The sequence below is a fragment of the Pezoporus wallicus genome, unplaced genomic scaffold, assembly GCF_028554395.1.
Source record: "Pezoporus wallicus isolate ANWC-B61680 ecotype Strahan unplaced genomic scaffold, APGP_CSIRO_Pwel_v1 contig_6814, whole genome shotgun sequence".
NCBI lineage: Eukaryota > Metazoa > Chordata > Aves > Psittaciformes > Psittacidae > Pezoporus > Pezoporus wallicus.
This window is the reverse complement of record NW_026639755.1, coordinates 990420-1017210: the sequence shown is the minus strand read 5'-3', so window position 1 is coordinate 1017210 and position 26791 is coordinate 990420. Positions and strand designations below refer to the sequence as shown.

The 26791-nt window shown below is 41.7% G+C and overlaps 1 protein-coding gene across 3 annotated transcripts; it reads right to left on the bottom strand.

Moving 5' to 3' along the window:
- Positions 1-1854: 1854 nt before the first annotated feature.
- Positions 1855-26728, bottom strand: GDAP2 (ganglioside induced differentiation associated protein 2). 3 transcript variants are annotated; one of them, XM_057415923.1, is made up of 15 exons: positions 26598-26700; positions 25077-25155; positions 24634-24881; positions 23039-23178; positions 18812-18965; positions 17241-17329; positions 14995-15071; positions 13821-13980; positions 11938-12088; positions 11023-11099; positions 9531-9607; positions 8832-8971; positions 8232-8286; positions 3444-3587; positions 1855-2605 (listed from the first exon to the last, which is right to left on the bottom strand). In XM_057415923.1, the coding sequence occupies exons 3-15, from the start codon at positions 24807-24809 to the stop codon at positions 2558-2560; spliced, it is 1488 nt and encodes a 495-aa protein (XP_057271906.1). In that variant the 5' UTR covers positions 24810-24881; positions 25077-25155; positions 26598-26700; the 3' UTR covers positions 1855-2557. The 3 variants fall into 3 exon arrangements, with proteins under 3 accessions (XP_057271906.1, XP_057271905.1, XP_057271907.1); XM_057415922.1 differs by lacking the exon at positions 25077-25155 and having other exon boundaries at positions 26598-26728; XM_057415924.1 differs by lacking the exons at positions 3444-3587; positions 26598-26700.
- Between the last annotated feature and the right edge of the window lie 63 nt (positions 26729-26791).

Genomic DNA, 26791 nt, shown 5'->3' with positions numbered 1-26791 from the left:
ATCAGTGTATCCACTCTTAACTAGGGCATACCAGTATTTATCTCAGCTTAAATGCAGCTCAGTTGGCTTAATGCAATGTTTTTGGCTTATTAGAATTAAAAACCTAAAGATTTTAATAGCAGCGAATGTCCTGAGCATTTCAATGATTTTTCTTTTTTCTTCCATTGGCATGTTACATTTAAAAGTCTCCATTAAAAGCAACCATGAATTGGTAAATAGCCACAACTTCTGCCTCACTAGAAAACACAGGATCTTTGCAGCACAATGTGGTCTGTCTTGCTGCTGAGGTTTGTTAGGCTTGGGTAAAAAAAAAACCCAACTATTTAAGGCAAAATCTTTCAAGGGAAAAATACACACACAATAAGATGCACAGTGCCAAAATCTCTTTTTTGCTTTGCAAATGCTCTGGAGGTACATTCACACTTCACTGAGCCAAATCATTTCTTAAAATGACTGGACTAGGGTTTGAAAAACGTGCAGACTGAGTCCTAAGAACTGTTTTGGTTTTATGACTCTGAGCCATCTGTGAGTTAAAGGGACAGAACCCACCTAGACTGTGGAGAGCTCAGTTTTCACATTACGCTCTGAATCACCTTTAATCTGCCTCTGAAGTGCACGCTGGCTATTCTGCAGCAGCCCCAGTGAAAATGCCATGGGTGTGAAAAACAGCAGATGGTTAATGGGGGTGGAAAGCTACACAAATCGTTGGAGAAGCATGGAAAATTCACTGCTGGCTATAAAAGCCACTAGACAAGGGCAGCTTAAACAGCTAGGTGAACAGAGGAGGCAGGGACACATGGTAGCTGCTCTGTGTAGACTGCTGCCATTTTCTTCTCAAAACCCACCAGGAAAAGTGCTGAAAAGAACAACACACAAACTGACCATACAGTGGAACACTACCAAGCATTAACATCAAGGTGGTTTTCCATTGTGTTAGTTTCCAGCTTTTGGCAGCACCTTGGATCCGATAACGGAATCACGTAAGGACCCAGGGTACACTTAAAAAGCAAAACCACTTGCTTTTTACATGTTGTATATGCATGACTGTTAAACCCCAGCCAAATGACTGTCTTAATCTGTAACTGACACACCAACGTGCTGAGGATCTATGGACTATTAACTCAACATTAAGCCAGGAGGCCAAGGTGGGAAGGAAAGGAAACTCTATGGCGCTTCTTTCACTGCAAAGCCCAAACTCTGACATGCCATTACATGACCAAGACAAGACTTCTTTTTCTTGTTTATCCCAACAATTACAGTATCTCTAAACAGGAGACAGGTATCTATTTCTAATCAACTTAATGGACCTGAATAACCACCTTCTAAGTTATTGCAGAAGTGGCAGAAGGAGGAAAACAGAAGTTTGGTAAAGAGACAGTAGTAGATACAAGACAGGGCAGGAAGGTAGCTAGCATGAAACCATGAAACTTGTACAATCATTTTCGTATTCAGTACTGTTGTGACATTCTCTTTTTTTTCCATGTTCCTGTATTTGGGACTGCCATCCCTGATTATGTTTTATAAGGAAGCATTCTCCCTCCTCTTTTAGCTTAGTATTGGCAGGCGGCAACACTTCTCACCTCCAGTTCCATATGTACTGGAACTTAATAGTGTATGGCTGAGCTCTTGTATGTATCATATCTGTCAAAAATCAGTGAGTGTCAGTGTATCAGGAAATAAAATGGGCACTGGTATCTTTAAGAAGCAGTCTCTGCCATCAGAGGTTGGCACTGGAGTCACTGTTTCCTCCTCCATGCATACTTCAGGCAGATGGCATTCATTTGTCTTGCATACACATTTGGCTACGTCAAAGGAGAACATAAACAACTGCAGTTAAAGAAAAGAAACCGCAAGTGCCTTTCAATTTTATTCTTACTGGAAGGTAGTGGCATCCTAACATGTCACATTATCCAATGAAAACTGACAGGGACTTTGTCAAGGCTCCTAGCTCACCTAGCATTTATGGTACTAAGTCTTGCAGTAATCTTGGTTTGGCTGTAGTGTTTTGTTCAGCCTGCAGACATGGCATTCCCAATTCCAGACAGTTTTGCTGGGTCAAGACCAAAGTAATCAGCACTTACAGAAAGGGAAAGTAATCAGATGTGAAACACAGAGACCATATGATGAGCAATGTGTCAGGCTGGTGCTGCACAATATTTGTACAGACCAGCCAGAAATGGGTACTACAAATGGAGCTGGAAAATGGTAATAGTTAAACCATGATCAAGTACTTTTGATGAATGTCCCAGAAAAGGGAAAGTCTGTTCAGAAATAAATATAACAGTTTCAAAAAAAAAAAAACAAAATAAAATGCATCTAGTGATCTTTAAATCAACTTTTCCATTGGATAAATATATTTGAAATAGTTGTACAGTTCACAGTGGCATAAAGTTCTCTGATTGCTTGAGTGCTTGAAAATATCTCATCAGTAAAAAAATACCAGAGCTGGGGGAGGAAAACCCTCTCTCTGAATTCTGTACATGGGCAAATGCACAGGTTTTGGCAGGCATCAGGTCACTGGATCCATGGGAAACCAGCAGCATCGCAGAACTGCAGATCACAAGTCAGGGGATGGAGGATAAGAAGAATAGTAAGGCCCATTTTCCTGCAATGAGAACAGAATGAGTAGTTGAGCAAAATCCTTCTCCAATACACCTTAGTGCAATAGATGGTGACATAGAGGCAGAAATAAAGAGGTACTCTTGACTTTGTCTTCCACAAGTATAGTGACTGCTACAGTTCACCCAGGGAAGGACTGTGCTGGTGACGAGGCAGAAACAGGCCTTGGTTTTGCCTCTGTTTAAAGCAAAAAGTGCAGATTAAAGTTCTGCCATTAAGCCAAAGCTGTGATGCAAGGACACCACAAATGCTAGCATAGCCAGTCATTCAAGACAAAGCTGCTTATATAGACACACAGCTCTGGCTACTACTTTGTAGTTACAGCACATCCTCTTCAGAATGATTTGGCCAGTGAAAGGTGTATTAATTTCACCATTTGGTTAGGGACCTTAGGGAGAAGGGAAGAGTGCTTGTTGATACTGTGGAAGAGGGAAGATGAAACACAGGTATTATTATTTTTTGCAGCCAGAGTAAGGCATATAGCAAGTTTACAACATGAATTTTATCTTGCCCACAGGCTCTTGGTGTGTTACTTTACAGCTCTTGGCTGAATGAAAGTGGCCTGCCCTTTATGCACATAGGAGACTGCTCTATTGGAAAAGGAGTCTACTTCTTAGCCAAGCCCTCTACTTGGATTCATGTAGAAAAGAAATAAAGAAAGAAAATAGTTACTTTCAACCTGACACTAGGAACCCTCCCTTTCTTCTCCCCACTCTTAAAATGTGGAATTCAGCCCCTTTAAAGCTCTGGCAGAGCAGAACAGGAGAAGTACAAGAACTACACTTAGGAGCAAAGACTCATGCTTGTTACACACAATCACTTACCCTGGCATCATACTCAAGGACGAAGGGAGGGAGATCTATCTGTTCCGGGGGTATGGCTGTGAATAACTGCTGGAGGCTTTCCACATAGTGGATTTTGTCCTTTAGCCCTGAGACTGTAAAGGTTGTGAAAAACCATGCTGAGACCTGAAAATAAGACCCAACAAACCCAAATTAAGATGATGTTGTTTCAAAACCTTCCACTTCAACATAATACTCCATAGTTAGAGGCACAAAACACTAATATCATGGCAATAACAAAACAAGATCAGGAAGCACACACCAATGACTGCTAGTAAGCACTGCCTTGAGAACTTTTGAGCTAATGTTTTCTGATGCCACACTCTCCTCCCCAGCTGCCAGTTTAAGGTCCCCTTCTGTACAAGGTCCCACTCTGTACAAGAGTGACAGCTATTCTGCTGCTTGGTTTCAAAAAAAGCACAGGACAGTGGCACATTTTCACTTCCAGTTTAGCCAGCTCAGAATATGACCTATTTGACTCTTACCCAACAGCAGCATTTTCAACCTTTTGCCTTCAAGCTTTCACAGAAAAGGCAATTCAAGGGAGAGAAAACCAGAGATTTTTCAGCTGTTCCAATGTCCTCTTGAAATCTTCCTGGTTTGGGTTGGCTGAGTGTGTCCTTCTGTTTTACCACATTTGTTCTCAAAGCCTTATCAACTCCTTCTACAAGATTTTCCTTTGAAGTATTCACACTTTTGTCTCTTTTGGATGGAAACAGGACAAGGAATTTTTGTTTTGCAAGGGCCAGTAAGACACCACTGATACTTCTACTAGTTATTAAATACTGCTGTTTAGATTGACTACACAAGCTTTTACTTTTCAACTCGCCTTCTCCACAATTAAGCACTATATTACTTTTTGCTTATTTCTTATTCAGTCCTGGAATAACTACACTGCCACCTCAAAACAGAATATTTTCATGAGAAAGGAACAACAACAAAGAGAAAAGGAGGTAAAGAACAGGACAGAACATTTAAGATTGAATCATTATTTTAAGGGCAGAGTTAGAGATTAGCAGAAAGCATGGAGATAGATTAGTAATGGCATCTATATATATAAGAAGACTTCTTATGAATGACACTGGGTGACAATTTAATACTGTGAAAAATACAGCAGAGTGAAAACCAGGGTATAATAGAGTGAAAAATACTCAAAGTAGCATGCATTCCAAGGTGCATTACGAATGATAATCACTGAACGCTGCTGTGGATGTTTAATGTATAAAAGCCTAATAGAGGATATTTTTGCAGCCATCATGAAAACTGTCAGCAGGAAAAGCGATTTCCCCCCCTGGGGTTTGACACATCTTACCCAGTAACACAAAGGGAAGGAGTCTATCTAGAGAACTTTGCTATTTTCTCCATTCTCAATAATCACAGGTTATGGAAACAGTAATATGAGAGCAGCTATTTCCTTACTTGTAAGGGGACACAGAACTTGAAATTAAACCAAATCCCTGTTAATGCTCTGAAAGCAGAGCAAGTTACACCAGAGCAGTCAAAGTTAAAAATCTAGGCATCTGCTGAATTTTTCCTTTATTTTTCTTGTCCTGCAGTTCTGAATCTGAATAAAAGGTTATCAGAGTCACTCTGCCAAGCTGGAAAACCACAGGGTTCAGGTAGCAGACTTCTTTCCCTCAAAAAAACCCCATCACAGCACAGATAAACTGTGCCACCAATCTCACAAGTGTCACACCCCAAAGAGTAACGTATTAAATTCTGGGATATTTTATTACAATTGTAAGGATTGTTAAAAAAGCCACAAGTGATTTGTGACAACCTTTATACTGGCATCCAATCTGCAGAAATCGCTTTTAGGACTGCTACAGAAAAACAACACAAAGATTATTCTTGATAAATACAATGATTATGAGTATCTAATTTGAGCATTCAGGTATGTTTCAGTTTTGAAACATTCCTGATTCACAGCTAAGTTACTAAGTTTATGAAAACAATTTCTCTGGGTGATATTGTTTCAGACCCATCCACCAACGCTTCCACTCAGAATGCAGGCTCTGAACAGCTTTGTTTGGAGAGCTCTCAGAGGGGGTAGGGGACTGAGAGGATTCACATAAAAATGCCCCCAGAAGCTCTTTATTTATGTATCAGCAGCTATAGAAACAACAAGCAGAAGTACATTGACATGAAGAGCATGAAAGAACTTGTGATAGCACTTTAAAGGTATCTTAATCTAAGGCCTGATGGTGAAGTTGCTGTCAGCCTAAAAAACTGCTGTTGCCTGTGCTGTGATTTCATCACAAGATTACATTTCAGCAGCACAAGAGCATCAAGCTCTTCACAGATCACAAGAACACTCACATCAAAGCATGAAAAGGCAGGAGCAGTGTACAAAAATGGACTGCGCAGTGACACACTCTGATTCAGCTATTCTGTGTTTTAGACTGAACCCCCTCCCTGCGTACAAAGACCAATGAATTCTAGACAGGCAAAACAGTTTCATATCCAGAAGTCAAAGAATCATGGTTGGAACCAGAAAGTACATTGTTTTCTAAGGATGTGAGTTTTCCAAGAGACATGATTAAAAGCCTCTTGATCCCTTTTAGCTGAGAAATAAACAGAAGTGACTCTAAGAGATGGCAGCCATCCACTGCGTGAGGACTCAATACTGCTGTAAAAATAGACAGTTTTTATCAGGGATTTAAGAATGAGATACACACACAAGGATGATGTGTTAGGAAGCTGCATGAATGCACAAGGCTTCCTTATCACAGAATGGTTTGGGTTGGAAAAGACCTTAAGATCATCCAGTCCCTGCCACAGGGTGGGACACCTCACACTAGACCATGTCGCCCAAGGCTCTGTCCAACCTGGCCTTGAACACTGCCAGAGATGGAGCATTTACCACTTCTCTGGTTAACCTGTTCTGGGGCCTTACCTCCCTCACAGTAAAGAACTTCTTCCTTATATCTAACCTGAACTTCCCCTGTTTCAGTTTAAACCCATCACCCCTTGTCCTATCACTACAGTCCCTGAAGAAGAGTCCCTCTCCAGCATCCTCCTGCATTTGAGACATGGGGTATTTTCCCATGGAAGGAAGTCAACGCTCCAAATAGGAAGATGAATGTGCCAAATGTTTTTGTTTTTTTGAGGATATTTGAGGCTTCTGAACTAGCAGTCTTCCATGGGGACAACAGCCCTGCAATAGCCAGAAAAGGATGGGAGAGAAAAATCACCTTAGCAGCCACTTTCTCCACCACAACTTTCTGCTGTATATTCCCTATCATGTTTCATAAACTGACAGTCTCTACAACAGCCAGCAACGATCCCACTTGCCCTTCAGCTAGAGAAAGGGTTTGGCAGAAAAACATGGACACACATGTTCCTTTTGTCTCCAGCTGCGCTGCTAGAACAGGATAGAACCAAATTCCATTTCCAACAAGTTGAGAACTCTGCATCTCTCACCCTCCCTGCTTCCCACCAACTATCTGCTTGCCCCACAGACCTGTTGATCCCCACTGCAGTTCCCAAAGGGACAGAGACCATGGCAATGGGCTAGTGAACATGAGTTCTCATCCTTCAACAACAACTAAAAAAACCACCACCAAACCTCCCCACAAAACAGAACACATTTCCCATCAAATAGAAACACATGGTAAGAGAAGAGAGGGATAAAGTGCTGCTGAGAATCTAAAACACTAGGACTTCGTAGCTTCAGCTTTTCCACTCAACTCCATGACCTTATCAATGTTCTATGATAGCACCTACATTTTCAGTAGCATCACAGCTGGAATCTCTAATTCTAGTACTAAGACCTCAGATCTGTATCCTGTGGGAATAATTAATAGAAACTGGAAGGCATGCTGTTAGGAAGCCTCAGCCTCATCTACATGAAAACAAGGAAGCTCCAAGTCTCACAGTGTCCCAGCTGTGCACAAGCAAACAAAGGACTCTCTGCAAATGAGGAAAGAAATCCTTGCTGAACATGTGCAAACAGATGGGTTTTTTCCTAGGTGTGTAATTGTCTCAAATTTGATCAACGTCAGCAAAAAGCAGAACAAACACTGATGTGAACACGGAACGTCACATTTCTAACTGCTTTAATAGGACAAACAGAAGTTTCAGCAAGGGCTGCTGCCGATCCTTAGCTCATCTGAAGTATTCCTACTGTTGCAATATGAGTAGCGTGTATGAAGTACAGGAGGATGCGAGCTCCATCTTCTGCCACCCCACGCAGATTGTTATCAAGGATAATACCTTACTGCTTGACGAGTTCTGTTTTTCATCTCCTGAAAGCTTAACATGATTGTTCTGCAACCCATCACAAAGACATTCTTCCATCTTTCTTTGCTACTGTGCACTCTAATCCTGACTAATCTCACTGCTGCTTCACACACTGCCCTCTGCCCTTAGCATGGCAGCTCCAAGTGATACGCAGCACACATACAATACTCTTTGTGGGGAAAGAAAAGGTGAAATGTCCAGGAAGTGAACTCCACATAACAGGATTCCCAGAGATTTTGGCCAAAAAAGGATAAAAAATTTCTCCTTGAAAGAAACAAGATCCAAAGCTTCCCTCACACACAAAAGAAAAGCAGCCAGAGAAAGCTGTGCTGCACTGGGGTTTACTAAGGTTGGAAGACTACAGCTAGATCAAAGATGGGGATGAATTTCAAGGTATGACTGTGGATCCAGAAGACACTGCCTAACTTTGGAAGTCTTCTATATACCCTCCATATTCCTTGTGTAAGGGCTTACATGCTACTCTGCCAACACCCAAAATATACTTTTCTTTTGTACTGTTTACCTCACCTTTGAACGAAATGTTGGGTGGACAAAATACAGTGCCTTCAAGTTCCTCTTGTACCTAGTTTAGAGAAAGAAAAACATCTTTAAAAGTGACTTCTAATCTCACACAACTCAACTGGCAAAACAGATTTTTTGCTATAAGGGCAGATACTAGAAAAGTAAATGTAAAGAAACAAACAAAGCAGAATAATTATTTTTTTCAGATCATCATAGCATGCAGTCTTCTATGTGCACAGTGAAAGCTATGGACAAATTCTGATTGCCAATGTTACCCAAGCCTCTTCCCTCACAACCAGCAACACACTTTAAAGCCAGGCTCCAGAAGCTCCACCTCTGGATAGACACTCGAACAATACACCCAGTATGCCTCTTTAATAGCTCCAAAAGGGAGACCACAAAGGACAGAACTTCCTGGTTTAACAGATTTAGGTTTTGAGAAGGAAAGAAAACCTATCTTTGTTTCTCTTGCTGTTGTTATTTATTTAGGTCTTTGTCCCAGTAAAACTCTCTCAAAAATAAATGGGAAACCAGATACAGTGAATAACAAACATTTGCACAGCACAGAGGAAGACCAGAACGGGTTCTTTTCCTATAGACACTCACTTGGCATCAACAACATCGTAGAGTTTCTTCAAGAAGTTAGAGTCTAGTTGATTGTAATCATTTGTGAGTGTGTGGAAGTACACTAGGACATATTCCTTCACGGCAATATGATCCATGACGTGGATGAAATACAGAAGAGCCTGGGACAGAAAGAAATTAAATTTATATTTGCAAAGAACTCTTTCACGGTTACATTACATCTTAATATGCTTTCTTTAATTCATTCTTTCACAAAACAGGAATCATGGGGCTTGGTGGCGCTACGCTTCAGCTACAAAAGCAAGTGAATATTCCAAGTCTTCAACTCGACTGTAATAACTTAGATGTCTCTTTTGTCTACCTGACCTCAGAGATGAAGAGGAATTCTTGCTGTTTGCATGAAAAACTAACCTGACATTCTTCATGACTATGTAGTTATGAAAGCAGGTCAAGCATCTTCTTGAGACAAAAAAGGAGTCTACGGTAGGCCTGTTTTTCTAAAAATAGTCAGTTCCTCCTTGAAAGAGGCCACCCCACCCCACCCAAAGCTTTATAAGGGAATACATTTTCATCTGCCTATAAGAATAGTTTCTATTTAGTCTTTTAAGTCTTCTACAGATGAAGTTTCTAATATTAACACTGAACTACTCTTATAATCAGACTCTTACATCCTGAACATTCCTATTCAACCTACAGAACTCTAGTTTCCCAAGGTCTTACCTTTTCCATGTCTATCAATGTTACTGGGATATTCCTTCCAACCACCACCATCACTGTGCGGCCACAGTTATCTACACCTACAAAAGAAAGAGAGATATGTCCCAAAACCTGGCATGGCTGAGAGTAGTTTAGAAGTTGGTCCCTTTCAAACCAGCAACAACCAGTCACAGCTCTGAATTCTTGCAACGTATCTGCTTTCCATCTTAACAACAGAGGAAATAGGCTTAGAGGTACTGTTCTCACTATACCAGTAGCTATTCTGATCAAAAAAACAACCCCAGTTCATCACATCTGATAAACTCAAGGACTTACATATTATGTTGCTTGTGTACCCCAGATTTATCCGAATCTCCAGTACTAACAACTAACATGGTTTTTATTAAAGAAATCCTCAAAACCAAACCAGCAAACAAACAAAAAATCCCCACAAAACCAGAATACAAAACCCCCACCCTCCACTTGCAGTTCTACCACTGAAGCAAGCTTCTTCCAAGAAGCCAGGCTCTGAAATCTAATGCACATATTCCCAGAGCACACCTTATGGACTTCCTGCAGCCCACAGAGCTGTCTTTGTCCTCTGTCCTTTGTCTAAGGCAAACAAAAGGATTTTAAAATTGCAGCTACTGAGTAGAAAGTATTGCACAGCCTTGATACCTGCATGAAGATCAAGCACTGGATTTTCAGGAGGCCAAAGGATCAGCCAAAGTGCTGAACAGACTTTCTCTGCAGCAGCACAGCTATGCTTTCAAGAGCCTGACTACTTGCCTGTTTCTTCCTGTCATGGTGCAAAGCAGCAATAAGGCGCTGGGACTATGGCAAGTTTTTATGTTTGAGTATGCTGCTACGTAAAGAGTAAAAGTTAACTGAAGAGTACAGGTTCCCCATCTCTGCTTCCCAGGCTGCAAGGCCCTCACAGCTATTTTCTCCACTGAACTCTCCACTGGATCACTCCCTAACCTCCCCATCTACTGAACTCAAGGTTGTAAGATGTGCTGACCATGGTACTTCACCATTAGTACTAAGAAACACATACAGAGGAGAGCAACACATATCTAACCTGAGAGAAATAAAGCAAGCCATTTTGTTCTGGAAATCTCTAGTTGCTTTGTTAACTACTTATTCTGTACACTTATCACTTGAAAGCAATATTCATTTCTTTGTAGTGAAAGGGTTGAAATAGTTCTTTTGGTCTGAATTACCTCATACTGAGCACCTTATGTATTGGCTTATTCTAACAGTACTGATTTATATCTAAAGCTACAGATAATTCAGGTTATGCATGTATCTTCATATTGTTAGAGTTTGGGAGTTTACCACAAACTGGTTTCCAAAGCCAATCAAGAAAGAATTCCTGCTTTACTGCAGAGATGATGCCTAGCTCTTGGCCAGGCTTCCAGCTTAAGAACGTGACTTACTGCACACTCATGTCCAAAGCAAATACTATATTTTTCTTTAAATTATCATACATCAGATATTGGTACCCTGAACTTACCTGTCTGGTACAAGGCCTTAAGAGAAGCAATATCAGAGAGGTCTTCAGCTCTTGCCTGACACAGCCAGCGATTATAACTAGAAAGTTAAAAACATCTGGTCAGATCTAATCCCTCTTTGGATTAGCATTATAAGCCTGAAGAGGTTTAAGGATTTTAGTGTCTTAGTTACATAGCTACTGATTTTCAGTAGGGCAATGAATATGCACCAACTAGTAACTATAGTGGCATGGCATTTGGGTTAAAAAGATCTGAGGCTTTTTCCATTCAAATATATCACTGTTTGAAAAAAAATAGGAAAAAAGTAATCTTTAAAGAGTCTAGAAGTCAAATACAAATATGGAGCAACCACTGCTACACAGAGACGTGCCCTTCTTCCCACCCTTTGAATGGTGAACAACTTAGTGCCTCAATTGACAAAACAGGCCAAGTACTATGCTTCAAGAGGACTCCAGCATGGAACTGGTTCTAAGAAAGTGATCATGCATGTTAGTATTAGCTGGAGTGGGGGGAACAGAAGCCTCAGAATTTAGTTATCTTTTTGTTTTGAAAGACTGAAGAAAAATGTTTTGCTATCTGCCCAGGGCCTCAGGAGCTAGTGGGCGGTATTGAAAGCAGGTGACCCCACCAGAAAAAGCAGTAACAAAACAGTGACATCTTGTGGCAAAGAAATAAGGCAACTAGTCGGCTGCACTAGATACCCCAGGGGATTCATCATTAGCTTCCATTTCCCTCCTATTACTCTTTTCCTTCTCCCTTCAGGAGAAAGAAGCTACTACAGCGATCCAGGATGACACCAGGCTTTACATGTATTTCTGTGCTAAAAGATTAGGCTTTACAGGCAAAGTCATCATAAGGGTTGGTTCTCAGAACAGCTAACTAACACACAACATTCACACCGACAAGGAAATTCTCACTTCCTCTGATGCTGTTTTTGCAGTGCTGCCTCTGACAACTGTCCCTGAAGGATGAGGCGTCTCTGTTTATCAACATCTCCCTCCATGCGGGCAAAAGCATGGGAACCAATGAAAGACAAATCTGCCTCCAGACCCTCTTCATCTGAAGCATCTGCAGTAGAAACAAAGGCAGTGTAAAATGTTCAAGCTGTGTACAAGACAGCAATGCTGCTGCTGAATTGCTGTATATCTCAGTGAGCCAACCCAGTCCTCATGCTACAAGCCAACATAAAACCCCAGGATGTAGGCCTGTTACCCCATTACTACCACTGACAGATTATAGCACGTGACTAATAACTACAGATTCCCTTAACATGTTGGTTTGCCTGGAAACTAACTGGACAAATCTTAGTCATCAGCCTGTAACAACGGGATAATGGTAAACTCTTGAAAAACAACACCTGAAAAGAGTGACTTGGGTTTTACAGCTGTCTCACTTGTCACAGCAGGAAAAATAAGTGTGCAAAGGAACAGATGCTGCAGCTTTACTCAGCTTGAGAAGCTGTACTTCAGAAGGGGCTCACTCTTTGTACTGACGCTGCTGTAGAGCTGGCAGTGAACGGCATTTAGATATTTTTATAGTATTGTTTACAACATGGTTGGGTGATGAAATACAAGAGTACAGGACAGGCTCACTTGCTGGTGACAATACCAGAATGCTCCACTGAAGTTGATGCTATCAAGGAATATTGGCTAAGGTTTCTAGCACCACCTCCAGGCAACCAGAATGGGAACCAGGTTGCCCAGTTTTTAGTGTGACATGCTATAGTAGCAATGGGACAAAAGTGCAGGATTCTGCTATGCCTGTTCACTCCTACAGATGCAAACCCACTAATTTCACAAATTATTAGCTAGTGGTTGAATGCCTAAGAGTGAACAGCCACAGCTGCAAATACTGTTCTAAACAGCATTTTGGATGGGGGTGTGTGTATTACTGGAGTCTGACCAGCAGGAGTAGGTTCATCAGATAACAAACTGAACAGGAAAATTGTCTGATCCTCATTGCATAGTCAGCCTTATCCCAACCAGCCATGCAAAAGTAGAAAACCTTTGAAATCCATTCCAAGTTATCTGCTTTTGATGGTTTCAGACTTCTCCCGAAGAAGAGCAAAACTCTTGACAGCACTGCTTAATAAATAAGTCAGTGTGTGCCAACTGTGGCCATTTATATATTGTTTTGCCATACACATCTCACTTCCTCAACCCTGACGTCTAGGTAACCTCTTTACAAACAGACTTCTTTGGTAACCTCTTTACAGACTTCTTTCACTGAGCTTTGACAGCCATTTCCCAAAAACTGATCTTCGGGCTGATCTATCTTTTAGGGAGCTTCTGCTATTTTTCACTGAGCATCTGCTAGTTTGATACACATGAATATGATGCATATTCAACAGAATCTTATCATTTGAGACAACATTTGCTAACATGTAAGCAACACTTTGCTAATACAGAAGCTAGACCATTAACAATAATGCCTTTTTAAGTTAGGGGCTGCACAAGATTCTGCAAAAAAAGTCTGCAAAAGTCCTAATCATCTTGTAGAAAATTTGCAAAGGGAATGAAAACTTAACTATCCAGGCTCTTCCCCCAAGAAAGCAAATAGAACAACAGCTCAAATAGATCCTCTAACCACATCATTCTACACAACAAGGCAGAAAGCAGAAGTTACTACTGTGGAACACATGAAACCAACAAGACAGCTTGACAGCCGTCTTCATTATAGCCTGCCTTAGGTGAGGTGAGTCGAGGTAGGAAAACATCTCTCTGCTTCCTACGTGCCTTTCCTGGTTTTCCACTGATTTTCACACAGAGATACTTATTCTAATGTTCAGTTAAGAACTCACCATCTGGAACACCTGGCTTTTCAGTAATCCTGATCTGCCGCTCTGGTACTACCGGCTCCCCTTCTGCATTGCCAATATCTGCAGGGAGGTAAGGCAAGGATTGTATCTCTTCTTCCAATGATCTTGGAAAATACAGAGGCAGCAGCTTCTGGTAAGTGGCCTACAAATAAGAAAAATGCGTGAAGGGTCTATCACGCATCCTTGCTCTTCAGGTGAGTAACAACTGCTGAGGGGTCTTCTCAGCAGTTTGCTGGCGAAGTACTACTTCCCTCAGTGGCTTAATTTCTTTGGTCAGAGTAGCAAATGACGTTAAGAGGAAACTACTTTAACCTGCATGAACTCAGGAGACTGCAGATACTTTAGCTTTGTAATGAAGTTGCAACATGCGTGGATGACAGACTTCAGTGAAGGCTGCTTATATTTAAGCGCACCACTACAGAGACTACCTTTAGGGATCGGGTGGGGAAAAAGAAAAAGCCATCACCAACGAAGAGAAACTCTACCCACATGGATGAAAATAGTGGAAATCCCCATTAACAATGTAGTACTTCATGTGTTCTCCCCCAGATGATTAGGAGTTTTAGAATCCCCAACAAATGAGTTATTTTCCTCATTCAGATGCCACAGAATCTAAGCAATAGCGTGGGTGTCCTGCCCCGGGACTGCCATTAGCAAGTCCAAGGTACAAGAAAAGTCAATATTCAAACTGCTAGCCTCTGTCTGGACACAGATAATTCAATGTCCAGCTTGTTATTTCAACAAGCCAGAAAGCAAGATATTTGTAGGTGATGTGTGAGCATGCTAAACTGGCTCTTTTTAAGCACAAGGGAAGCAGCATTGTGTAAGGAGGAAATCTTGAATGAGGAATTTCCTTTCTGGCTGGCTGATGCCATCCAGCACAATTGCATTGCTGTAACCTCTAGTACTGGTTTCCTGCTCATGGAAGCCAGAAGTGAAAAGATTTTGAACATGACCATAGTGACTGCTGTGAGAGCATAAGCAGTACTGGGAAAGACGCTATGCTAGTAGGAGGCAGAAGGACTCTCTGGGACCAAAAGCCTGCGTAATCTGAAGGAGAAATTCAAATCCAGCCCTACAATGCAGGAGTTAATACTGCTGCAGAGAAGACTGAACATGCCCATGAGTTTTGGTGGAATGAATGTCAAGGAGATACCTCTTCAAGCTCAGAGACTGCAAACACCACCTTCTCCAGAGTCTCTCCATGAATTTCCAGGAACCTTCTAACTGTGCCTGCAAGCAAGAAGATTAAATGTAGTCAACAAAACAGGAGACATTTACATACACAACTATAAGCAAGGAAGTCAGAGTGCAGAACAGACACACATTGCTCTCATACAAAACAGCTTCACAGGCTGTACACAAGTGTGGATTAAGAGGCAGTTTAGCACACCAAATGGGCTGTTTGCCATATTGGAAGTTCCACCTCTATACTCTCCTGTTGCTCACTCTAGTGATGGGTACAAAAAGAGAAGAAGTCCCTCTCTCATTTTAGCTTACAAGGTATTCCACAGTCTGTGGAATGTGATTCTATGGTCTGCAAAATCAAGCCAAGTCCACCCTTTACAGAGACCTGTGCAAACTGCCAAACCCAGACCCTCCTAGAACAAGTCATCATGCCTAAAGTTACCAGGTAAGCAAGATCATAAGCAAACTACAGGAGAAGCTGGTACAAGACATTCAGCCACACAAAATCTCAGGGGTCAGCTATGCCCAAGAGGCATCTAAAAATTACATTTGTAAATCATGAGAGAGTTTATTTCCTCTATTACTTTTCTGGAACTCCACCAAAGCTTTGGTATAAATCAGGGATGCAGTCAAGTTCCTAAGCATTTGCAGCTGAGGGGAAAAAACGCTTTGTAACCAAGCTCCCGGTCAAACATATCCTTGAACAGATGAGGTCCTTGAGCTGCAATGATCTTGACACATCAGGCTTTTCAAGTGCTTTCCTGTCAGACTGCCAAGAGAGAAAGTGTCCAAACAAATAGGCTGGCCTTGCAGTATTTTATTAAGTGCTATATAGCCCTAGAGACACCAGAAGAGAGCAATAAAAAAACCTACTCTACAGAGAGTACATTAGCCTGAGTTCTTTGGGAAACAGCAGAAGAATTAAAAAAAGAGGAAAAAAGAAAAAAACAGCTATTTCCAAATACTTCCTGTGCAGAAATCCGTGCAATCGGGTTGACCTGCGCTACTTCACAGGACAAACGCAGCAGTGCGGCTCCAGAGCAAACAGTGTTCTGAACCTATGTGAGCAGATGTTTTCAGATGTCTCACACAACAGGCAGATAGAGAACACAACAGACTAATCTGTTTCCCCAGTATCAGCACCTCTGCTGAACAGAGGGTAGGAAAGATTTCTCTACTCAGCTTGCACAGCAAGAGAAAAACCCACCCCTTCCATCTGCAACAACTTCCCTATTGTGCAGGCGTACCCTGCAGGAAGTCCAGGGACTGGGTGGTGGTGGTGGAAAGCAGACAGGAGCAGGCCAATAGAAAAAGTCAAAAAAGAAAAGGGGAAAGTAAGAACGAGGCAAGTATGTAATTTCTTCTCTGAGCTCTTTACTAGAACTATTTTCAGCCTAGGAAATGTTCTGATTTAACAGCCTTCATTTTTTTAATATAGTTTCCTCTTGAAAGCAAATTTGAGAACTTTTAGCTTATATAATGCTTTTGGTAAGAAATTTTATAAAACAAACACTGTAAGAAGAACAATTTCCCTGTGTTTGTTCTGAACCTGATTCATACTAGCATTGTTTAAAGGTTCTTCTTTTGGGAGACAGTGAACAACTGATTCCTATTCACCATTTCCACACCACTCATCAGTTCATAGACATCTATTACACTCCCTTCGAGTTCAGCGTATTCCAGCCTGAAAAAGACTTCAGCTTACTTAGCTATTTCTTGCCTTTCCCTATTCCTGTTGACCTCCTCAACTTCCACTTCTGCTATATTCTTTCTGAATGTGCAGCTTTAAAGGGTGGGCAAAACAGATTTATAGCCTAACATTCTTAATTTTGTTGTATCTTACCCAGCTTGCTGTTTTGAACTCCAGTGAGCTGCTGTGTTCATGGAACTATTATAATCTTGATTTTGCTCTGTAGGATTAGCCCATCATTTTGCATGTGAAGACATCTTTTCCAGGTTATTAATTAATATATTGAAGACTATGAGTTCCAGAACAGATTCTCACAGATATTTACTGATGACATCTCTGAGAAAGGATCATTTGTTTTTATCCTCTATTTCTTGATCAACCATGGAAGCCCTTTTCTTTTTTACAGCCTCTAACAAACTACAGCTCCCTAAAAACACGGTTTCCCCATATCAACAGCAACCTGTCAGACATAATGATCTGCTGAATACTGCCATCCAGTTTGCATCGCTTTCCAACAAACTTACGCAGAGCTATGTGGGTTGCATCCTCCAAGGGGTAGCATCTTTTCAGAGAGTTAATGACACAAAATCCTATGGAGCACATTGCCTGTTCCCTGAAATCCAGAAAAAAAAAAGCAAACAAATGAACAGACAGTCAGATGAGAAAACATGTCTGGTGCTACAGTAGCTAACACCAGTACTTTTTATCCCCTGCAGCAATCCTCTTTCAGGTTTTTGCAGAAGGATTCTTTCCTGGCAAGATGTATACATACCACCATGAAGCAGAGGAGAAGGGAACCACTAATGATTCCACAGTTTCCTCTTGTGTTTGTATTCAGATTTCTCCTTCTACCTCGGCTACATTGTTCCTGCAGTTTTCCATATCCTGAATAAAGTTCTTCCCTCAAGCTCCCTGCAATCCTTTGCAAAATACTCTCCTTCCAGCATAGGAGTGGCAGTGAGGAGGAGAAGGGGAAAAGAAGGTGCTCTTTATTGCAAACATTCTCCCATTCTTCCACCTGACCTACCACTTGTTTTGTTAAAGGTCTAGGCAGTCCAAGATGGCATACTCAATACTAAGTGTGATTAGAAAATCACTGGCACAGAGGTAACACGCATTTTAAGATCAGTAAGACACTTCCACCAGAAGAATAAATCAGAGGTGTTACTAACACTCATCAGAGGAGTTCGAGCAAGCTCAGGGCTGGTAGACAATTTCACAAGTAACAGATTTACTCTAGAGAACAGACTGACCAAAAGAATTCAGTAACCAGAATTATTAGAAACTTTAGACTGTTTATAACATGTTTCAATCCAGGCCTGACCTTGCTTGTTACTTCTGAGACAGAACAGAACTGGCACATGTTACAAACCTCAGCTGTAACCTTGATTATGAAATGATTACTATTGTACTGTAACACACGGGGTAGATTTGAAAGAACTGATCTTCCCAACCTTAAGAAATTGTTAAGTAGGTTTTCTGACACTGCTCTTGTTCAGGTATTTTTTGTAACTGCTACCATTACAGCAGCTGTCACAGGAAAAGACCAGAATACAGGAAAGAGCACAGACAAACAGAAAGAAAAAGACCCATTAGCTAAGAGGAAGTAGAAAACACCACAGATGAAACAGGAAAAGCTAAAATCCCCAGGAACCATGGATTTAGAAATAAACTTGCACCATGACTCAGAGTTTTAGATGGCTGATGAACAGAGGCCAAATATATGAACTGATACAGCAGTCAGATCTGCCTATGGGTATATCCATGTGGCTACAGAGATACATGAAGCTGCTGCTTGAGAAAGCTCATTTAAAGCTTTTCACAGCGTGAAACCTAACACACTTACCAATTCTGCCTCTCCTCAGAGTAACTGACTACTACACAGCTCTAGCTACTGTATTTCAGGACCTGAACCAGCTCAGATCTCTCTGCACATTTTGACAAAAGGCACGAAGTATACCATGAAGACACTAATATTCTCATGTCCTTAACCCAATCCAGTACGCATGTGAAGACATTCACAGACATTTGGCCTCTGTGCAGACCTGAGTAACTAGAACAGATGTGCAAACCCTCCTGGAAGTTGTGTGCTTACTTGGCAAGCTGCAGGACATTCCGGTAGCAGCTGTATAGAGAGCTCTCAGCTGCTGTGCGATACCGGCTTTTGTATTTGGGTCCCACTGTGTGAATGATAAAACGTGCAGCCAAATTAAAGCCTTTGGTGAGTTTAGCCTCGCCTGTCCTGCACCCTGAAACAAATAAACACAAGGATAAATGCCAACATCACGATAACAAAGCTAGAAGCATTCAAGCCCTTGACTTCCTCCAGAATCGGACAACTCCGCATACTGAAGTCAGTGTTTTAGACATCAAATATTAAGGACAGCATTCTATTTTGTATCAGCTGCTTAGTATCACCTAGTCAGGTTGAGGTGGCAAGAGCTGTACTCATTCCTCTCAATTTTAAAACTATGCATATATGGACAAACCAGAAATTGCTAGAAATGCTGCCTTCATTGCAGTAGTTACCGTGCTACATACAGAGGCAAAGCGAGAGATGATTTAACAATGTGAAGAGAACGGATGCACAAATATGCTATACAACCAGCCATAAGTCCTTGGTTTGGGGAGACTGCTTTTTGGATAAAAGGACTTAAAGTCTCCTCAATCAAACCCACCAGCTGTTTGCAAAGCTATTAATATGTTAATACATTAATAAAGACCAAGCACTTGTTCCATCTATGCTCCCAGTACAAGGTAGCTTGCTTTGTTTTGCAAGTTTCTTCATGTCCACAAGGCAGAAGAATGATTCTCATGGAGATGATAATTTCTTGACAGACTAGTCTCCAGGCAAGGAAGTTCAAGCCACACATTTAATTGTTCCATTCACAGCACCCTCCAGTTATATACTCTAGGATCATTTACTGCATGTGGTTTTGACTGCTCTTTGGCTATCCCCTGAAAGTTACTCATACTTAATTCCTGTCATTTTTCAGAAGGGAAACCTGTTTGTCAGAACTCCTGATGACATCCACAGACCCCTCTACTTCCTTCAGTGTGTCAATACATTTTTGATAATGAAAAATCCAGTAACAGCTACGTTTTTTTTTTTTCTATCTGTTTTTGAAGTCTGTTTTTATTTTGGCACCTGGAAGAAAAGCCTACTAACTCTCCCCTTCTTCACCCAAATCTAGTCCAGTTCTGGACAGCTGAAGAAGTACTTCGCTGTCTTCAAAGACAAGTATTTTCCATCGTCTTCCTTCTGCTTGTATAGTCGCACTTCAGTCTCTGATCTGACTGAAAATTAGTATTTTCACTGGATCAGCTTTTAAACTGATCTTATAAGTTAAGGTGCTAGTGCCCATGAAAAGGAATGACATGTGAACAAGTGGCTGCGACCACCTTTCTGGCAGCAGCACTGCAGTAGCTTGGCTTAAATCAATCATGAAGGCGCCCACTGAACAGGAGTGTTCACCTCCCTCACTCCACTCTGTTCCTTGTGGTATTCAGGCAGGCTATCAGTGTGTATATGAAAGTGTATTTTATGGCAAGAGACATTCCAGGTTGAAAATCTCTCTTACTCAAAACTTTAATCATGACTTCTTAATGGCAATAACATACTGCTTTTAACCCAGCATCTTGTAAAATTTTTGATCCAATAAATCACACTGCTAGCTGCTATAGATCTCCACCTTCTGGGCTAATCAGAAGGAATATAACAGCATACTAAAACTAAGAGTCCTCTTCTGCACATCCTCCAAGATATATCAGCTCAAGGGAGCAACTAAGTAAGCACAATATGGAAAAAGTAGAAGCTGAACCTGAAATATTCAATACATTATCTGTGGACCATCCAAGTCACACAACTTGAAAAGAGCAAGCAAAGGCCTGCTGGAAAAAGTAACTTACGAGAAAGAATGAAGCAAATTTGAGTGATAGAGTTGTGAATTCAGTAGGGAAACTAATAAATTCAGACAACCAGACGTACCATCAGTAATCTAACTACACTTACATATACTTAGTACATCCCAATGCCTTCTGCCTGGAGATCTCTACAAAATTTATAAACCTAAAATGAATAGCAAGTATTATCCCTCTTTTAAGATACAAGGTGAGGTGAGCTAGTAGAACAAGCTGCACAGATCAAGGTCTGTGGCAAAATAGTCAACAAAGTCAGTATCTTTTTAATCTGATGAGATTCAAACATTAGAATGGCTTCTCTCCAAGTTTAAAATGGAAAGTCTGAACCCCCTATATAAAGTGTGCAATGGGAAAAAGTCTTGCTAAAGTTGGAAGACTACTGTGCATTGCTGTTACAGAACATCCTTATTAGCCTGCAACAAGTATGTGTTGATAGGCACATATATCAATAGCACTTCATTTGCAAGCCTGGCCCCTTGGCTGTAGTATTTCTGTTAATCAAAACTACATACTGTTCCCAGGAATGCACAGGTTAGCTAAGCCTTAAAGAAAGAACAGGCCTTTGAAAGGTCAGCACGTCACACACTTTAATATCATGATTTTTCTTGAAGTCTATGAAACATGAATACATATCAAGCAGTAGAAATAAAGCAGGAGAGCATGAGCTGAAAATCATCACTGCACCCATTTTTCTGGGTGCACCCATTTTTAGCTTTAGAGCAGAGACCATACATTTCCACTTCTTCAAAAAAACATTCTCCTATGAAAAAAGTTCAAGGTTAAATGGGAAATAATGCAAAAAGGAGGAAGAGGTGACAAAAGAATCAAACTAATTTCTTAACTAAGTTGCCGTCCACTTCCACTACTGTGACAAACACACTAAGGGTATACAAAAGCCAAAGCTGTAACCCAGCCTGTCTTTCCTCCCTCGTGCAACATGCCAGTGGAGTGTCACAGAACTGATTTCCAAAAAGATCTTGTCACAGGATTAAAACAAAGCTACCATGTATAGGGAGTCGTGAACCTGCAGAATGTGTGCCTTCACAGGGGTAGAGGATGCAAAAATGCATATAACTCAGCATGGTAAAAATTTAGGAAGCTAAGCCAGCTTTCACAAATAACTCCATTCAGAGCTGACAGATCTCAGATTTTAAGGACGCTTTGAAATGTTGCCCCTCTCTTCCTACCTCACAGAGCACACAAGAGACCCAAGTTTATTCCAGACGAATTGTGGCATACATAGCAGGGTCCTAACTATTCTGTAACACCTGCTGTATTTTAACAGTTGTTTCCACCCAAAGGACAAACTGACATTTTCCTTCCCTGTGAAATGGTTACTTTTTCTCCTTCCTTTACTTCCAGGTTACTCACAAAAAGCAAGCTAAATCAGCAAAACAGGATTTTTATAAAAACCAGAGGATGTCTATTCAATTATAGTTTAACCTACTGAAAGACTGTATTAGAAATATTATTGCTGTTCTATCCGTTTTGTTACTACATGGTAAGGTTAGGGCTGTTACCCGAGAGTGAGCAGAACTATTCAGAGATCAGCTGGGTTTCAAAATACAGCTCAGTACCATAGTTACTAGAAATCTGAATTTCTGCCTGCAAGCTAAATTAGACTTTTGTATGACCTTAGATAACTAAAAAATTTTTGTTCCTCACACACAAATAAAGAAACTCTTCATCTATCAGGCACTGGGAATAAAACTGAGTATTTGTAAATCTCATTATCAGCCATAAATTCTGTTAATAAAGAAACCAGGTCAAACAAACCTCACCCGTTCCCAGTATTGCCTTCCGTTAGGGATGGTCTTGTAACTTTCTAACGAAGTAGTTTGTTGTGCTGAAGAGGCAAATGAACTGAACATTTTAAGTAGTCACTAAGACTTCATTTAGACATGCACTGTTTTATCAAGCCACCTATTGTTACCGTTTCCTGAGTGGCTGTGTGTGTACATTAATATCCAGAAAGAGGATACACAAAGTGTATACTAGAACCCACTTAATTTCTTCAGCAATGAACTTCAGTTCCTGTCTTCCATGGTATATACACACTGAACAGGATAAAAACAAGAGAATGTACAAGACTGGTGCCTTGAGCGAAAGCTTTGAAAAGCTAGCTACTCAAAGTGGCTTCAGATAAAAGCAGGGATAACTACAGCACAAAGCAATGGCCAAGTAACTCGAGTAACTGCCACATGCTTTCAAGGATCTGCAACCTGAACAGCAAAAAGAGAAGAGTCTAGTCTTCCTCCATTTAGTTCACATTAACACCAGATGTCAGGGGCGAGAGGGGGAAATCACTATAACCTGATTTCATTTTATGCCCAAATCCTGATGCTTTGTACTATGCAAGGACAATGGATTCAATATGACACAAATGTCTTCAGTTACTTACCTTTGAGCTTTTGGAGTTCATCCCTCAGATCAGGCCCAGCATGCATGAATATACTTTCAGATACTGGATTTTTATCAGTGAGGGACTCATTACTGGTATTTACTATGGCTGTGCAGTTCAACAACGCTACATCGCCTTTCCTGAGGAAATAAGGGAATGGTTTATTGCAGGCCAAATGCAAGATCAAGCAGGATATTCTCAAATAAGTGCTAACAGGCAAGGAAACGCCAAGTTAAAGGAAAAGCATTAACAATACTCCAATGCCCACAGAGTGTAGAAGACCCCGACATGCAGAATCCTCCTTTACTGATGAATACTGCATGCAACCAGTCATTTCCTTAAAATCTCACAAAATCAACAGTAACTTATTTATGTATGTAGAAAAAACAGCGTTTTAGTGGTATGTATGGCAGCTTAGCTAGCAGAATATGAAAAGCAGCATGTTGAACTGATTAAGTGTAGTATGTCCCACAAAAACCCAAGTATTCACGCTTGGAGAGGACAGTCCTTGTGATATGCAACTTTCAAAACTCCAGTGATTTTTTGCATGTACTTTCTTCATCTTGCATACACACTATCGAGGGCACCAGAGCTCCTGCTCTTCCTCAGACCACTGAGGATCTAGAGTGACACTGCAGTTAGACAAGTTTTCATTGCTTTTGTTCCAAAACTGTGACCTTGCAATCTGATCGTGTTTATTCTGCTGTTCAAGGATCAAACATGCAGAAGATAAACAAAGCAGAGATGTGTGAGACAATGGAGTAGCAGAACTCTGACCTGCTTTCTGTCACAGCAGCAGCCGTGAGGGATTTTGGGATCAAAGAGCATAGAAAGGGAAATAAAGATTCCCACATGCAGGGAGAGGTTCAAATAACTGTTGAAACTGCACATATTTATTACACCTAAGCCCTTAATCAGGTTCAAGAAATCCATTTCATGGCATGTATTAACCAGAAACGGGTTCAGGCTGATTCCTGAATCTGCGTCCCTGAGAAATCCTCCTCTCTTCACGCTGATTAACAGAGTTGCTCTTCTACAGAGCAGATTCAAGCACCTGAGTTACAGGAAAGAAAAACTGATGGAGCAAGTTCACCTCAGCACACTGTACTTTATCAATAGATTTTAGGAGAAAAACATGGAAACAGAACACCCAATGGAGCGAGGGGAGGGTGGGGGGAAGAGCCCAAAGCAAGCCACAAGAACCACATGATCCAACCCAGAAAAGTGAATGCAAAATAAAGCCAACAGCCACAAAAATCTATCAGACAGCGAGAGTACTTTTAGAAAGTTTTAAAAAATAGAATCAAAATGCCCAATTATGTTTTGGTATTAATCTTACAGTTTGACAGCAGTAAGTACACTTCCAGTCTGCTGCATCAAGGAACGCTTATGAACGTGCAATTTATAACCCATGGTGGAGCAAAATCTCATATTTGCAGACTTACAGTGAAGAAAAAGATTATTTTCTTCCCAGATCCGTAATGTCTGACTCAAGAAAAGAAGGTTTAAAGCTTTATTCTATAGCAGTGATTGTTATAGGAGGCAATAAGATCGTGCAATAAATGGCAAACAAACCAGAAACACATGGAACTTACCATAAAATTATTTTTGCATTGATGTCTTTTCTGTATGGAAAAGGTGACCTAATATCAACTTGAGCTTTTTCAATAGGATTTTGGTGAGAGTCCAGCTGCTTAGCCTCATAGGCATCAGTCCAGCCTGGCAGACTGTCAACATCCACAAACTGGGAAGGAGCACCCAAGGGATCCATGGAATGGAAAACAACAACTCCTTTCCTCTGCTAACTTTTCACACTCCAATTCTCACTGGAGTCTTCCAGGTGCTTTAAAGGAAGAAAATCAAATCACATCACCAAACTATCCACTAAACATAATTCCTGAGGAGCCAGACCTTTCCCAAGGCTGCAGTGCAATTACAACTTGCAGAATACAGAAACAGTTTTCCCACCCGACTGCTCCCTCTCTGGTTTGTTATCTGTTCTCAAAAAGGCAATACAAATACTAGCAGTAAAACAAACCTTTTCCAGTAGTGCAAGATGAAAACACATTCTCTAATCAATTGGTCCAACTGGCTTGTGATCTTGCATTTTAAAAACTCTGAAAACACATATTCAAGTGCAGAAAGGACCTCAGTCTTTCTGAAAATGATTATTTCTTTATATAAAGAAAAAAGCAAGTCTGTAGCAGGGTTATGTGTAGTCCATCCCTTCAGATTTCAGTCTAGCCCTGGGTCATACTTAAAAAACAAAAGAAACCAATCAACCAACCAAAGAACCTCGAAAGAACACACACAACCTTCCAAACAACCACAGACCCAAAAAACCCTAAATACAAAGAACCGCCTTGCAAACAAAGCAATGAAAACCTCATCCCTTCCTCCCCCCAAATCATACAGCTCTCACAGGTCAGTGATTCTGAAGCACTGCAAATAAGGCTTACAACTGCATAGGTCTTACAGGCACGGTCTTAGGGACAAAACCCCTTCACTCAAATAGGTTTTGCAAGAATGCGAGGAACGCTGTAGATATGAATGCTGGCCCAATGAACTTGCAGGCTCAACTGTAATACCTGGCCTTTTTAAAGTCAGAGACGATACTGCCTGCTGGATTAAGACTCAAACTCACCAAAACATACTTTTCAAATGCCGGGACGTAACACCTAGGTTACTACATTTTCACTGTAACTACTAAACTATACTAGTGAGTTAAGTCAGCACAAACATACTTGCATAAGTAACTTCAGTTTACCACATACACACCTGCTACTTAACCTTTTCACAGGTTCATAATTGACAGCATCCACAAGGGATGATTCTGAAATATGAATTATGAAGTACCTTCACTAGCTATGGAAAACCACCCTGAATAACCAAATGTCCAACCCCAAACTGAGGCATAATAAAGGCTGCCTCTAGGACAAAGATAGCCATAAGCTCAAGGCCAGGTTGGATGGGGCTTAGAGCATCCTGCTCTATGGAAGGTGTCCCTGCACTTGGCAGGGTGTTGGAGCTGGATGAGCTTTAAAGTCCCTTCAACCCAAACCATTCCATGAATCTAGGTAGAGCATCTAAATGAAATTTTTGCCACGAAGAGTGGGGAGAAAAGCAATGAGCAAGAAGGCAAGAGCAGTTGGACGGGCTCCAACCAAAAGCTCATCTTTAACAGCGTCTTCCCTCTGATGACCAGACGAAAATAGGGGCCCAAATAGGAGATAAGAGGCAGGCACAAGAAGAGGGGCGCACATCAGCCCCTCCTGGATGCTCCCCTAAGCGCGCCGCCCGGGGCCTCCAGCGGCGGACCCGACCCCTGCGGGGATGACGGGCTCGGAACGCGGAACGAAGCGCTGCGAGCGGCATCCAGCGCCCACGAGCACCCTGCCCGGAGGACTGAGCCGCTCTGCCGCCTCCCCTCCACCCTGTCAGGGCAGCGGTAACCTGCAGAGCCGGTGAGCGGACAGGAGCTTCCTCCCGCCCCGGTTCGGTTCGACCCATTCCGGTCCCACCGACACCTCCCACCGCGCAACCACCAGCTGCAACTCACAGGCAGGCCGCGCCGCCGCCAACCCCCCCCGGCCGCTCGGTCCCGGTCGGCGCCGGCTCGCCGACATCACCCAGAAACGCGCAGCAGCAGCAGCCGCCGCCGCACGCTTCCGCTTCCGGGAGGAGCCGCTCGCCCGCCCGCCCACCGCGGGCCGCCGTGCTCCGGGCCCTTCCGGGGCGGGCTGTTCCCGCCTG